This window comes from Nycticebus coucang, chromosome 14 (genome assembly GCF_027406575.1).
Source record: "Nycticebus coucang isolate mNycCou1 chromosome 14, mNycCou1.pri, whole genome shotgun sequence".
Taxonomy (NCBI): domain Eukaryota; kingdom Metazoa; phylum Chordata; class Mammalia; order Primates; family Lorisidae; genus Nycticebus; species Nycticebus coucang.
In genome coordinates this window covers 15,950,400-15,962,722 of record NC_069793.1, presented here as the reverse complement: position 1 = coordinate 15,962,722, position 12,323 = coordinate 15,950,400, and the positions used below count along the sequence as shown (strand labels likewise).

At 36.8% G+C, this 12,323-nt stretch overlaps 2 protein-coding genes across 2 annotated transcripts; both read left to right on the top strand.

Annotated features, from left to right (window-relative positions):
• LOC128564316 (olfactory receptor 5AL1-like) lies at positions 1 to 954 on the top strand. The gene has a single exon (XM_053559810.1). It carries the CDS (start codon positions 1 to 3, stop codon positions 952 to 954), a length of 954 nt encoding a protein of 317 aa, XP_053415785.1.
• Positions 955 to 10,830: 9,876 nt separating this feature from the next.
• On the top strand, positions 10,831 to 11,772 carry LOC128566052 (olfactory receptor 5AL1). Its single transcript, XM_053562955.1, has one exon. The coding sequence runs from the start codon at positions 10,831 to 10,833 to the stop codon at positions 11,770 to 11,772; it is 942 nt and encodes a 313-aa protein (XP_053418930.1).
• Positions 11,773 to 12,323: the final 551 nt, after the last annotated feature.

Below are 12,323 nucleotides of genomic sequence, written 5' to 3'. Positions count from 1 at the left end.
ATGGCAAAAGACAATCACTCGGCGGTAGCTGAATTCGTCCTCTCAGGCCTCACGGACAACGCAGCGCTTCAGGCCGTCCTCTTTGGTGTCTTCCTACTGATTTACTTAGTCACCGTGGCGGGAAACCTGGGTCTGATTGTGCTAATCCAGGTCAGCCCTCAGCTGCACACACCTATGTATTTTTTCCTCAGCCACCTGGCTTTTGTTGATTTTTATGGTACTTCCACCATCACCCCGAACACGCTCGTGAACTGTCTGCGTGAAATTAAAAGCGTGCCGTTTTATGCATGTGCCACTCAAGTGTGTTGTTTCATCACGTTTTCAGTCTGGGAATTATCAATGCTCTCCGTCATGGCCTACGATCGGTACGTTGCCATCTGCAACCCTTTGCTCTATGCAGCGCTCATGCCCAGGAGCCTCTGCATTCAGATCGTCACCAGCTCCTACGTTTACGGACTCGCCGTGGGACTCGTACAAGCAGTGGCCACATTCCGCATGACTTTCTGCGACTCCAATGTGGTCAACCAGTTCTACTGCGATGACGTTCCCTTGATTGCTCTGGCTTGTTCCGAAACGCGTGTCAAGGAGTTGATGCTGTTCATCATTGCTGGGCTCAATATTTTTTGTTCGCTTATCACTGTCCTCATCTCCTACGTGTACATCGTCTTTGCTATCCTCAGGATTCGCTCTGCGGAAGGAAGACACAAAGCTTTTTCTACCTGCGCCTCCCACGTGTTTTCGATTACCATATATTATGGGACCCTCAGTTTTATGTACCTGCAACCAAAGTCAAACCATTCACTAGATAAAGACAAATTTACCTCAGTATTCTATGCAGTGGTAATTCCCATGCTAAACCCATTGATCTATAGCTTACAGAATCAGGAGGTAAAAAATGCTATGAAGAAAATTATTAGAAGATGTATTGTAGTAATAAGTGGTCAATTTTGTTGATACTACAGAAACGCTTGAATCAAGGCTTGTACACTAGTACAGTGCCGGTATGTGAAGGAGTCTCTGACTTCCTGAGCTAGTTTTTCTGATACCCATTTCCTTGAACATAGCTATTTTTATTGCTTTTGTTTACACATAGTAGGCATTTTATGAAAGTCTTTTTATTTGTTGAATTCTAAAAGAACAATATTATTTGTTGAATTGATTTCACGATGAGTTGTGTTGATGATAAATGAATAACGCACCTTTAAATCACGAGTTTATCTGATTTCACTGTGATATTGAGAATATATTAGGTTATCTTAAGATACATGAATTATTATTATTGCATACGATGTTACAAATACCAGATAAGGCAAACTTCCGCAGCTAAAGGAGGGGAAGAATAGCAAGGTGGTTAGTGGAGAGGTCTTTGTTTCAAAATACCTTAAAAGTTAGGTTACTCCTTCACATCACAATGCCTCTACGGATCTAATGAATATTTAAATATAGCCATCCAAGCAGCACCTCTTCTAGGTGGCCCTGACAATCAGCCAGCACTTTTTCTGGACTGATGGATTCTGGATGGTGACACAAATGTTATTCTACATGCTAACTGGTGAACTAACTGTCCTATCCTTGTTAACTTATGTTGTTTTGCAGTTGCTCCTTAAAAGGTATCACTGAGCATAGATGTTCTTAACACATGGCCTGTGGGCTCCCGTCTTTACACTCTTCCTGACCCCACTGGCCCTCCCCACTGTCCCTCAGCAGCCCTGGCTTCCCATGTCAGTTAGAGCTGATGACTTCAGCCAGAACTCTGCCTCATTCCTTGCCTGCCAGTGCACTGGCATGAGATAGCCAAAGATTCTTGTTTGTTAAAACCCTAACTGTGACCCTGATAGAAATATTCACCATTTTGGAGCCTAGAATCCAGCAGAGTCTAATATTATGGGAACAGGAGCACAAATTCAGAAATTGAGCCAGGGGTTAACAATGATGAAAAGGGACAATCCTACCCCCATTTCTCAGTTTCCAGGTACATGATTCTGTGCTGTTGGAGGTGCTGTAACCTATATTGCTATTGATTTGGAACCTACAGTGCATTAAGGAAGATAGTGTTCCAGTATGCCAAGTTCTTTTTACTGAGCTGGTAACTTAGCTGAGCAGTCAAAATACCATGTGAATTTTCTGTCAAGTCAGAAGATTGTTGGTGATGAGTTGAGTTACATGACAGGACCATTTATTATGTGTCCTGGCTATGTCAAAGCTTCCTCGATGCAATATATATGTGTGTGTGTCTGTCTATATATATAAAATGACACCATATTCAAGACTCAGCGTAGGTCTCTGCTTCTAACCCGCTGGACACGTAATACTGGAGTCAAGTCTAGGCAGCTGTCCAGGCTTCATTCCTGACACTGCTCTTCCTCTGTTTATGGTGTCCTTGATTACATAGTGTCAAAGCCATAGCATTGACGAGAGATGAGTGGAGGTGACTGCCATGCATGAGATGGGTTCTCCAATCTTTCGTTGCTGGAAACCTCCTCTTTGGTAATTACTCTTTAATAGCTATAAAATGAAATTGGTGGTTTTTGCCACTCGTACACATCATCTAAAATCATGCTCCCCAGAATGCTTGTTCATTCAGCATTGTTATGCCCAGTCCTCAAACCAGCTGTTTAGAATTATATATTATTGTTCACGAAGCAGTACCTACCCTTTCTTTCAGGCCCCACTTGTTCTCTATAGAAGTGGAAGACCAAATGTTCCACCCATTGTGAAAATTTCTTTCACCTTAATCCTTCAAGGCCTCCTCTCAGTGGAACTGTGCTGAGGCACAAATCCATTTCTGATTTTTTTTCTACATAATGTGGCATCCCTTCACTGTAGTAGGCACAAATATAACTTTTAAAATGCTCAACCAGAACCTTTAACCCATGAAATCATAACAAGAATTGACAGAAGACTATGTAACAACAACATGTGAGATAAAAATCTAGAATCACTTGTTCATATAATTTGTTAATGATATCTTGACCCAATTTAACCAGGTTGTAAATGAATGACTTTCCATTTATAATGAATTGTTCTTGTGTTATCCCAACATTATGGGTTGGTGGATCACATCTAGCACAGGATAAATGGTTTATGCTAAATATTTAATTAGTGGGTTATTTTTTTTTAATCTGGCACTTAGTTTTTACTAGGGTCCAGAAGAATACAGAAAGCTATTTTATCTCTTTCTGAGAAGGCCTGGCTTTGCTTTAAGGTCTGTGCTGAGATGCTGATTGGGTTTTTTAGAGACTTAGGCATTATTACCACCCAACATGGATATCTTCAGCATTAGTGAATATTATCACAATCTGCTTTTCCGCTAGGACTGCTTCAAAATAGGTAGTTTTCTAGAATAGGTTACAGCTGCATACCCAAGCATAGGATATATATGCCTTCTGATAACACTGAGGACTTCTTAAAAGTGCTGGACATATTTCTAAGTGGTGGTAAACCTGTAGAAGAGCAATGCGTCTTTTACCTAGAAGAAATAAAGCAAACAGGACGGCTTGTTATTTAACTTCAAACAAATGTACAGAGGAAACCACTGACTTTGAATGTGGGTTTTTTTTCTTCTACCATTTGACTCATATGTGTTACAAAGGCATTTAGAGACTTTTCCACTCACAGTTCTCCAGGTGCAATTAGCAAGATGCCACCAAGATGGTGAATGAGCATAGAGTTTTGAGAAAGAACAAGATGCTTAAGATCATCATTTGAAAAATTTTTGAAAAAGCAGAGTTCACATCTCTGTGAGGAAGTATGCTATGAGGAATTAAGTTGTTTTCTGTTTTTGTTTGTGTGGAGAAACCAAGGCTAAGAAAATTATTAAATATGGATAATAAACATTTAATGTCAAAATCGGAAAGTAATTATTCTAAGATTTTATCTTGGTTAGATTATTAAACACTGCGGCATAAAAATGAAAAAAAATTATTTTTCTAGTTGCAAGAAAATGGCAGGTCGGTTCATACCACTAAGTAGATTATAAAGCATCTAAACTTTATGAAGTCATGCATATATATATATATACAGACATGTATACACACATGTATATATGTGTATGTACATATACATACACATATATACATATATATTTGTCAAGTTAAGTTATTATAGTAAGTTTGTGTGCGCGACATTTTCCCAATTTTATAAATAAGTGAGTCATAAAGAGAATAGGTTACTTGTTCAAGAATAGAGAGTTTGTATATTGCAAAATCAGGTTTAGAGACTAAATGCTTCTGAATTCAGAATCCATGTCCACTTTTGGATATTGGTGATCTAATATGTTATCCTTCCTTTTGGATATTGGTGATCTAATAAGTTATCCTTCCTTTAACCATCCTGAAGAAGATTCAGGAAGATTGTGGCTATTGTATATTACAACTAATAGCTCACAATGAACTCCTTTGTCCACATCCCACATACATATAGTTCCATCTCCTGGGAACTATCTCCCTGTAACTTGCTATATATAATGGAATGCTCCAAAGAGATGCTGTATTCCGCAACTCCTGTGGCTGGACCTTGGTGATTATGGAAGCTACTTCTTTTACTTCAGATGAAAGTTTAGTATTAAGACCCAACCCCTGTGGTGCGGGAAGCCTGGTAGACATGGATAGAAACAACCCATTTGAGCTGGGCAGCCTCTCCAAATGTCAGCCATGCAACTGAGATCATCTTGGACCTTACAGCGTTCTCATTACCCCAACCGCTGCCACATGGGGAACTGTCTAGATAGCCCAACAAATTATAAGAGATAATACATTGTATTAGGCCACTAACGTATAGGGGTTTTATTTTGCATAGCAATATAGCTAAACAATTAGAAATAGTGATTACTTGACAAATTGTATTTTTTAATTTAAAAGAAGAAATCCTCAAATTACATTTTATGATTTTGACAGATAGAAAGAAATTTTTAAAACTTACCAAAATAATTGACTAAAAGATTTTGAAAATGCATAGCCATGTCTATATAGCATAATTGCTAAGTCATGGAAGAAGCCCAAGTGCCCATAGGCCCACAAATGGATTAATAAATTGTGGTATATGTATACCATGGAATATTATGCAGCCTTAAAAAAGATGGAGACTTCACCTCTTTCATGTTTACATGGATGGAGCTGGAACATCTTCTTCTTCTTAAGTATCTTAAGAATGGAAGAAAAAGTATCCAATGTGCTTAGCCCTACTATGAAATCACATTATAGCTTTCATATGGTATAACCCAATTATAGCCCAAGAATATGGGGAAAGGAGATAGGGTGGAGAAGGGAGGGAGGAAGATGGGTAGAGAGATGGTAATTGGTGGGACCACACCTGTGGTACATCTTACAAGGGTACATGTGAAATTTACTAAATGTAGAATATAAATGTCTTAACACAATAACTAAGACAATGCTGTGAAGGCTGTGTTAATAAGCTTGATGAAAATATTTCAAATTGTATGTAAAACCAATACATTGTACCCCATGATAACATTAATGTACATAGCTATGATTTGATTTAAAAAAAAAAAAGAATATTAGGGAGACCTAATGGGAAACATTAAGCATGGAGTTGGAGAAAAAAAAAGATTTCTCAAATTTATTTCAAAAATATGGGTAAATTTTTTAAATATAATCATTACAGATTAGTTAGACATAAAATGTCAAAACAACACAGTGACTTCTGCATAACTTTAAGATTTTTCATAGTGGTGTTCAATTCTTTTATGCAGAATAGTATTTGCAAGAATCAGAAAAACATTGATTGTAGGGCGAAATATTCACATTCAGTATAACTGAGTTTCTTTTTTACCGACTTTTCTTTGGGGGGGGAAGAATTGACCTATAATTCTATTTGTACATCTTTCTACTTATCGCTGACTTGTTTGCATGTGTAGAATACAAATGAACAGCTTGTTAGTGTGTTTGAAGAGATGGCCTGTTAATTTATATGTGATTTTCACATCTTTAAATGCTTTCCAACAGGATTTAGGAAACAAAACAAAGTTCATTTTAAATAACTTTATTTGAACAGAAGTTTCAGACAACAATTTTCTGAGATTGAACCAAACGTATCGCCAGACTGACAAAGAATCCATGGCTTAATATTTGTTTGCATACTGTTCAACAGATTATTGAGTTTCACATGGAGAGCTGGTCTTTGGTGCAATCCAAATCATTACTTGTTAGCTTCTCAGAGTTCAATGACAAGTTAATTTACTTTGACCTATTGCATATCATGATCTCTTACTAAGATTCATAAATTTAATAAAATCTATACCAACGTATAAAAAGTAAATCAAAGTTGATTAAACATTTTGAGTACTTTTCTGTATGTTGAAAGAGTTCTTCTTATCAGTTATTAATTCTTTATTATACTTTGGTTCAGCATAGTCATCTGCCTTTCAAGTTGTTTAGGTTTTTGCCTCTTAAACAAATTAATTCCCCAAAGATCACCTTTAACATAATTGCTTATGAAACATAGACACATTTCTGGTTTATAATTGTTTAAACTGCCATAATCCAATGGCAGTATTCTAGAGGGATGAGCAGATCATATAAGATACTCTCTCAGTATTAAAATAATGTGAATTATTGTTGGCAGTCACGGAGTGTGCCTCAACATAATTTTTTTTGTTGTTTGTTTTATTGAGGATTACTCAAAAGCAATATACCCTAAGAAAAAAATCAAGGTAGTCAAAGTAGTCAAATAGGGTTTAGAATAGCGCAAACTGTATTCATTTGTTTAATTATTCTAATTTATTTGGACTGGCTATACTATTGGGGAAAAAAATAGAACTATATTTTCTTACCAAGAATTTGACATTGGAAGTACCTGAAAGACAAATGAACAGTTGACTAAATGGTTGGATGTAACAACTGGGAGAAAAAATTAAGAAAAACACCGCTAAAAGGAAGTGAACTTTTACCTCCTGTCTTAAGGATAAGCAGAAAGATAGTGGTCAACTAGAAGGATGAAGATAAAGGGAGAAATATTCTGGCCAAACTATATGCAAAACCCATAGTTTGCATATAGTTTCATCTAAGAGAGCAATGGTGTGATCCAAACAGGTGCATGGAGAAAACATGAAGAACGAAGAATATAGCAAAGGATGAGATCTGTCTACAGAAGGCTTGTTTATCACAGGTTTAATTAAGCATATTAAGACAGTTGGACTCTATTTTGAGACTAATGGGAAACAACAAGCTAAATTTTGCATGTTATAAAATACACTCGAAATGTCATATGCACAGAGAGGGTGACAAAACTGATGTGAAGACAGTGATTAGAGCGTAGTAATGCAAAGAATTGTAATTTGAAGCCTAAAAAAGTAAAATATAGAGGGTAGTAGAAGTAGAAAGTCCTGTAAAAAAATAGGTTAAATAATTAGTTGCATGTAGTGGTATAAAGTAGACATTAGAGGGATATGTTTTTCTTTCACTGTTTCACCTTGATAATTACAAAGAAGCTCTCAATATTCACTCTAAGGTATATGGGTGTTTTTTAATAGATGAATTCTTTTTGAATATGTTAAATTTGGGTACCTCTGGGATATATTTAAATATATATGTATAAATATTTGTGTATATATATATGCGTATGTGTATATATATGAAGTTTCCTGTGTAGCAACCATATACGTGTATATATGAAGTACAGAGAAGAAATATGGCCTAGAAAATTACGCTTTTGCATCAACAGCATATGAGTGACAATGGTACCTCCAGCATTAAATGATAGTTCTGAATATGAATGTTCAAAAATAGCATGAGTTGCCTGGGAAAATAATTCTAAAGTAATAGTGTTATTTAAAGCATAAACAAAAGAAGCAGAACCATTAAAGGAAGTAAAAGTGGACAGACAGCTGGGAAAATCAGAGATTCTGATGACTTAAAAACCAAAATAAAAATGGTTCTCATGATGAACCTTAACATCCATAATGTCTACTGCTAAAGAGAAGTCGAATAAAAACATATTTGTTTGATTTTTGAATGAAGGGTGATGTTGTAGAACATTGAAAAATTAATTGCATTACAAACCTGAGGAAATATATCAGGATATAGGTGTTCTAAATATAAATGGGACTATAAATGGGTCACTTTTTTTTTTTGGCATTTTTTGGCTGGGGCTGGGTTTGAACCTGCCACCTCCAGCATATGAGGCTGGAGCCCTACTCCTTTGAGCCACAGGTGCCACTCTAAATGGGGTACTTTTCCAAGAGGGCTGGTATTGAAAGAATGAAGGAAAGAATAGAGGTGAAGGGGTCAAGGTACAGGAATAGAGGGTTGATGGGAGAGATTTTAGTAAACTAGCAAATGGGGAAGTTTGGGAGGAAAAAAGTAGGGGAGCCAAAGTACAAGTGTAGGTATTAGAAGCAGGACACCCCCCCATCCATCCTCCCAGCAAAAATGTAGAAAAGACAGATGTGGAAGCAGGAAGTTTTAATGCAACTGGCAATCAGAAATCGCGAAATTGAGAAATTTTTCATTTCATTATCTTAAGTGCTCTTCCATTTTCAGAAAGTGTAGCATCTGCTTAGAGTAAGTGGTGGGGGTGATATGAAAGAATATGAGGAAAAGCAAAGGTTTTACAATATTTACATAAAGACAGGAAGACAGACTCTTGGTTCAGGAAAGAATAGGTCCAGTAAACGACCAGTTGATCTTGAATGAAATTAAGTGTGTAATAGGTCACTTTTGAGTAGATGTTGTTTTCAATTCATATTCAACTGCCAAGAGCCCATTTCAAAACACCCAGATTCTGGTATACCTAAAAGGAAACAGGACAAGAAAATTCTGGATGTTGAAAAGAGAAGCTCTAGTAATAAATCACAGAGTCTAAGACATATGGAGATACCTACATAAAGAAGGTGACAAAATAAATAAGGAGTAATTAGTGGGGTTTAAAGAATAGGGAAATGTGGGATGTGTGAATAAATGAAAAGCTGTAGTGTCATACTGAGGTGGAAAGGAGAGTGCAGAAGGTTGTGATCATAAGATAATGTTTCAATTTTGGATATTGAGTCTTTGATAAATTTCCAGGTAAAACAATATTCAGCATGGAGCCATGGGAGTGAAAGTACAAGTGGAATGTGCTGGTTTCAAATGTCAAGAGTCTGAGAAGCCACATATTAAATGTGTGGTGTGCGTGGGGGGTGGTGCCAATTTGGTACAAGAAGAGTAGAGTGATCTTGTCACCAAAGATTTCAATGAATGAAGACTGACCTGGAAATATATAAGTAACAAAGCATCTAAGTGTATAAGCCTCAAAGCATCAGGGGAGTTTCCACAAATGCAAGATGTAATGATAAATATGGAACAATTGCTCAAAATATCAGTAATGCCTCATCTTACCTGCCAGATTTCAAATATAGATAATTTCATATTTAGCCTAAAATTGGTTTGGAGAAAAGCAGATTTTCAAGGAGGAGTCAAGAATAATATTAAGAAAAAAAATCATTGACGATGTTGAAAGTTTGATAATATCAGAGCAAAATGTGTACAGCTTTCGTTTCACCATAGCAATGTAAGTATTTAATACTAAAAAGAATCAGAGCCAGCAGAGCTAAGGATTAGAGATCACAAGTCAGTGAGACAGTGGAAAAATACTTCAAAATATTGTTTAAAAAAAAAGATTAAGCTTCTAAGTCATAAGTATGATGGGATGACATGCAGGCTTCCTCAGAGGAAGCCTCAGTCTAAACAATGTTGACCCTATCAATCATAGGCTAATATGGATTTATTTGGCACTTAGTATGAGATGGACACTGCCCTAAGCTCTTGGCAAGGACAGACTCATGGATCACCTCTTCAAAGTCGCCTTGATCTCTGGCTGGTAGGAAAACTCTGGCTTCTCTGAAAGGTCGTTTGCCTCAACTACAAACAGGTTAGGGAATAAGGACTAGTTAGTGAGTTATCCTGCTTCACACTATGCTAGTTATGAAGCATGAAAAGGGCTTATGCTCTCAGCATCAGTTTCCCTATCTGAAAATGAAGAAGATACTGACAGCCTGAAGGCTGTAGTAGAGATAATTTAAGAGAGAAAAGTGAATTAAAAAACCAAACTTACATTTCTTCTGCTCAAGTGAAGATCATTGAATGCTGCTGCCCTTCAGTTATCCAGCACCCAATTTGTGTCTCCACATGGGGATCTTAAAATATTCTTCTCCTCCTGATTTGATTTTGGATGTTCGATGGTACATGGCAAATGTATTTTCTGAATCATTTAATGTACTTTAATTCTGTATGCAAATTTCAAAAAAATAAGGCTGTTTACATTTCTAAGCATATTCTTTTCTCTTTCATTCACAAAAACTTCATAACAATTGAAGGAATAAAAGAGAAGCATTGCTACAAAAAAAGAAAAACAATGAAAATAATCCTGACTGCTTGGCATAATACCAAAATGTTGTTTAGGACCTTTCTGCATCTAAACTCATTTTTTTAATTTGTTATTTTCTGTTCATTAAAATTTTCCAGAAGAATTTGTATAATTTGGTTTCAAGCAAGTCATTAATTTTTTTAAAAAGCTTTTTATCTATGTTTAAATAACTCAATTTTTACTTTCTATTACTAAAGATAAATAGGACATAGATCATCCAATTAGGTTAAACTTTAAAATATCTTCTTTTTATCTTCACAAATATCCACAGAATTGCCTGTTTTGGAATTTCTACACTGGAGGAATTACTTTATTCTGAAGTAAAAATAACATATGATGCCCCTTTGAATGATTTCAACATGAGTGCATGGTGGGTCCAAGCCATCTTCTAACATCTGCTTGATCACTGCCAAGGGAACAAGAACGCATGCTCTGGAGCATTCTACCGTAGAGAACCTGTCTACCTCCTCCATGTCTGAAGGTAATCATTCAGCAGTGTCTGAGTTTATCCTCCTGGGGCTCACAGAAAATGCAGAGGTTCAAGCCATTCTCTTTGGTGTCTTCCTGGTCGTTTACCTCGCCAGTGTCATGGGTAATATCAGTCTGATTGTGCTAATCCAAGTCAGTCCTCAGCTTCACACACCCATGTATTTTTTCCTCAGCCATCTGGCTTTTGTTGATTTTTCCTTCACTTCATCTGTCACCCCAAACATGTTGATGAATTTTCTGCGTGAAGTTAAAAGCATAATGTTTCATGCCTGTGCCATTCAGTTATGCTGCTTCATCACATTTGTAGTTTGTGAATTGTATTTGCTCTCAATCATGGCCTATGATCGCTATGTTGCCATCTGTAATCCTTTACTTTATGTCATCCTCATGCCCAGGAAACTCTGTATTAGAATGATTGCTAGCACATATGTTTATGGATTCACTGTGGGTCTTGTACAGACAGTGGGGACATTTCGCTTGTCTTTTTGTGACTCCAACATGGTCAACCACTTCTACTGTGATGATGTGCCTTTGGTTGCTCTGGCCTGCTCTGACACTCACATCAAGGAACTGATGTTGTTAATCATTGCCGGGTTCAATACCCTTTGTTCTCTAGTGATCGTGTTAGTTTCCTATGTCTTCATCTTCTTCACCATCCTGAGGATTCACTCTGCTGAAGGAAGACGGAAAGCATTTTCCACCTGTGCTTCCCACCTGACCTCCATCACAATGTTTTACGGAACAGTCATTTTTATGTACCTGCAGCCCAAGTCAAGCCATTCTCTCAACTTAGATAAATTCGCTTCAGTGTTTTATGTGGTTGTGATCCCCATGTTAAACCCATTGATCTACAGCTTAAGAAATCAGGAGGTAAAAAGCGCACTGAAGAGAATTATAGAAAAGTTGGTTTTGGTTATTAAATAACTTAAAAATCACTGGACAGGGATTGCATCTTATTTAAAGTCAAAGTGCTGGTAAATGACAGAGCCATTCCTTCACTTCAGTGCTCAAACCCACTCAGCACGTGTCTCCTGCACTGTTTCATTACCAGTGCTTTCCATATAAAAGCCATTTGGTAGATTTTGATTTGTTGCATTGTAAAGAGCAGAGGGAGACCTTAATACTTCTTAGCCAGAACATTTTCATCAATAATTGAGAAACAGTATTGAGAAATAGCAGTTTTTTATAAACTCTGTGTGGTTTTGAGAATTTGGGTTATATTGAAATTGTTCACCACCACCTGGGAAGGATAGTACTAGCAGAGTTACCTGAGCACTGAATATTTATTAACATGGATTCTGTATGGATTTAGATCACTAAAGCCACTTCACACCATAATAATTCACAGCCACTTCTATATAAGTACAAGGTTTAGAAATGTGCCAGAGTCCCACCCCAGGGGCAAGGTCTTTTAAGTTCTGTGGAACTGGTGGCTATCTACTGAAGAAAAATAAAGTCAAAAGTAGTGAGAGATA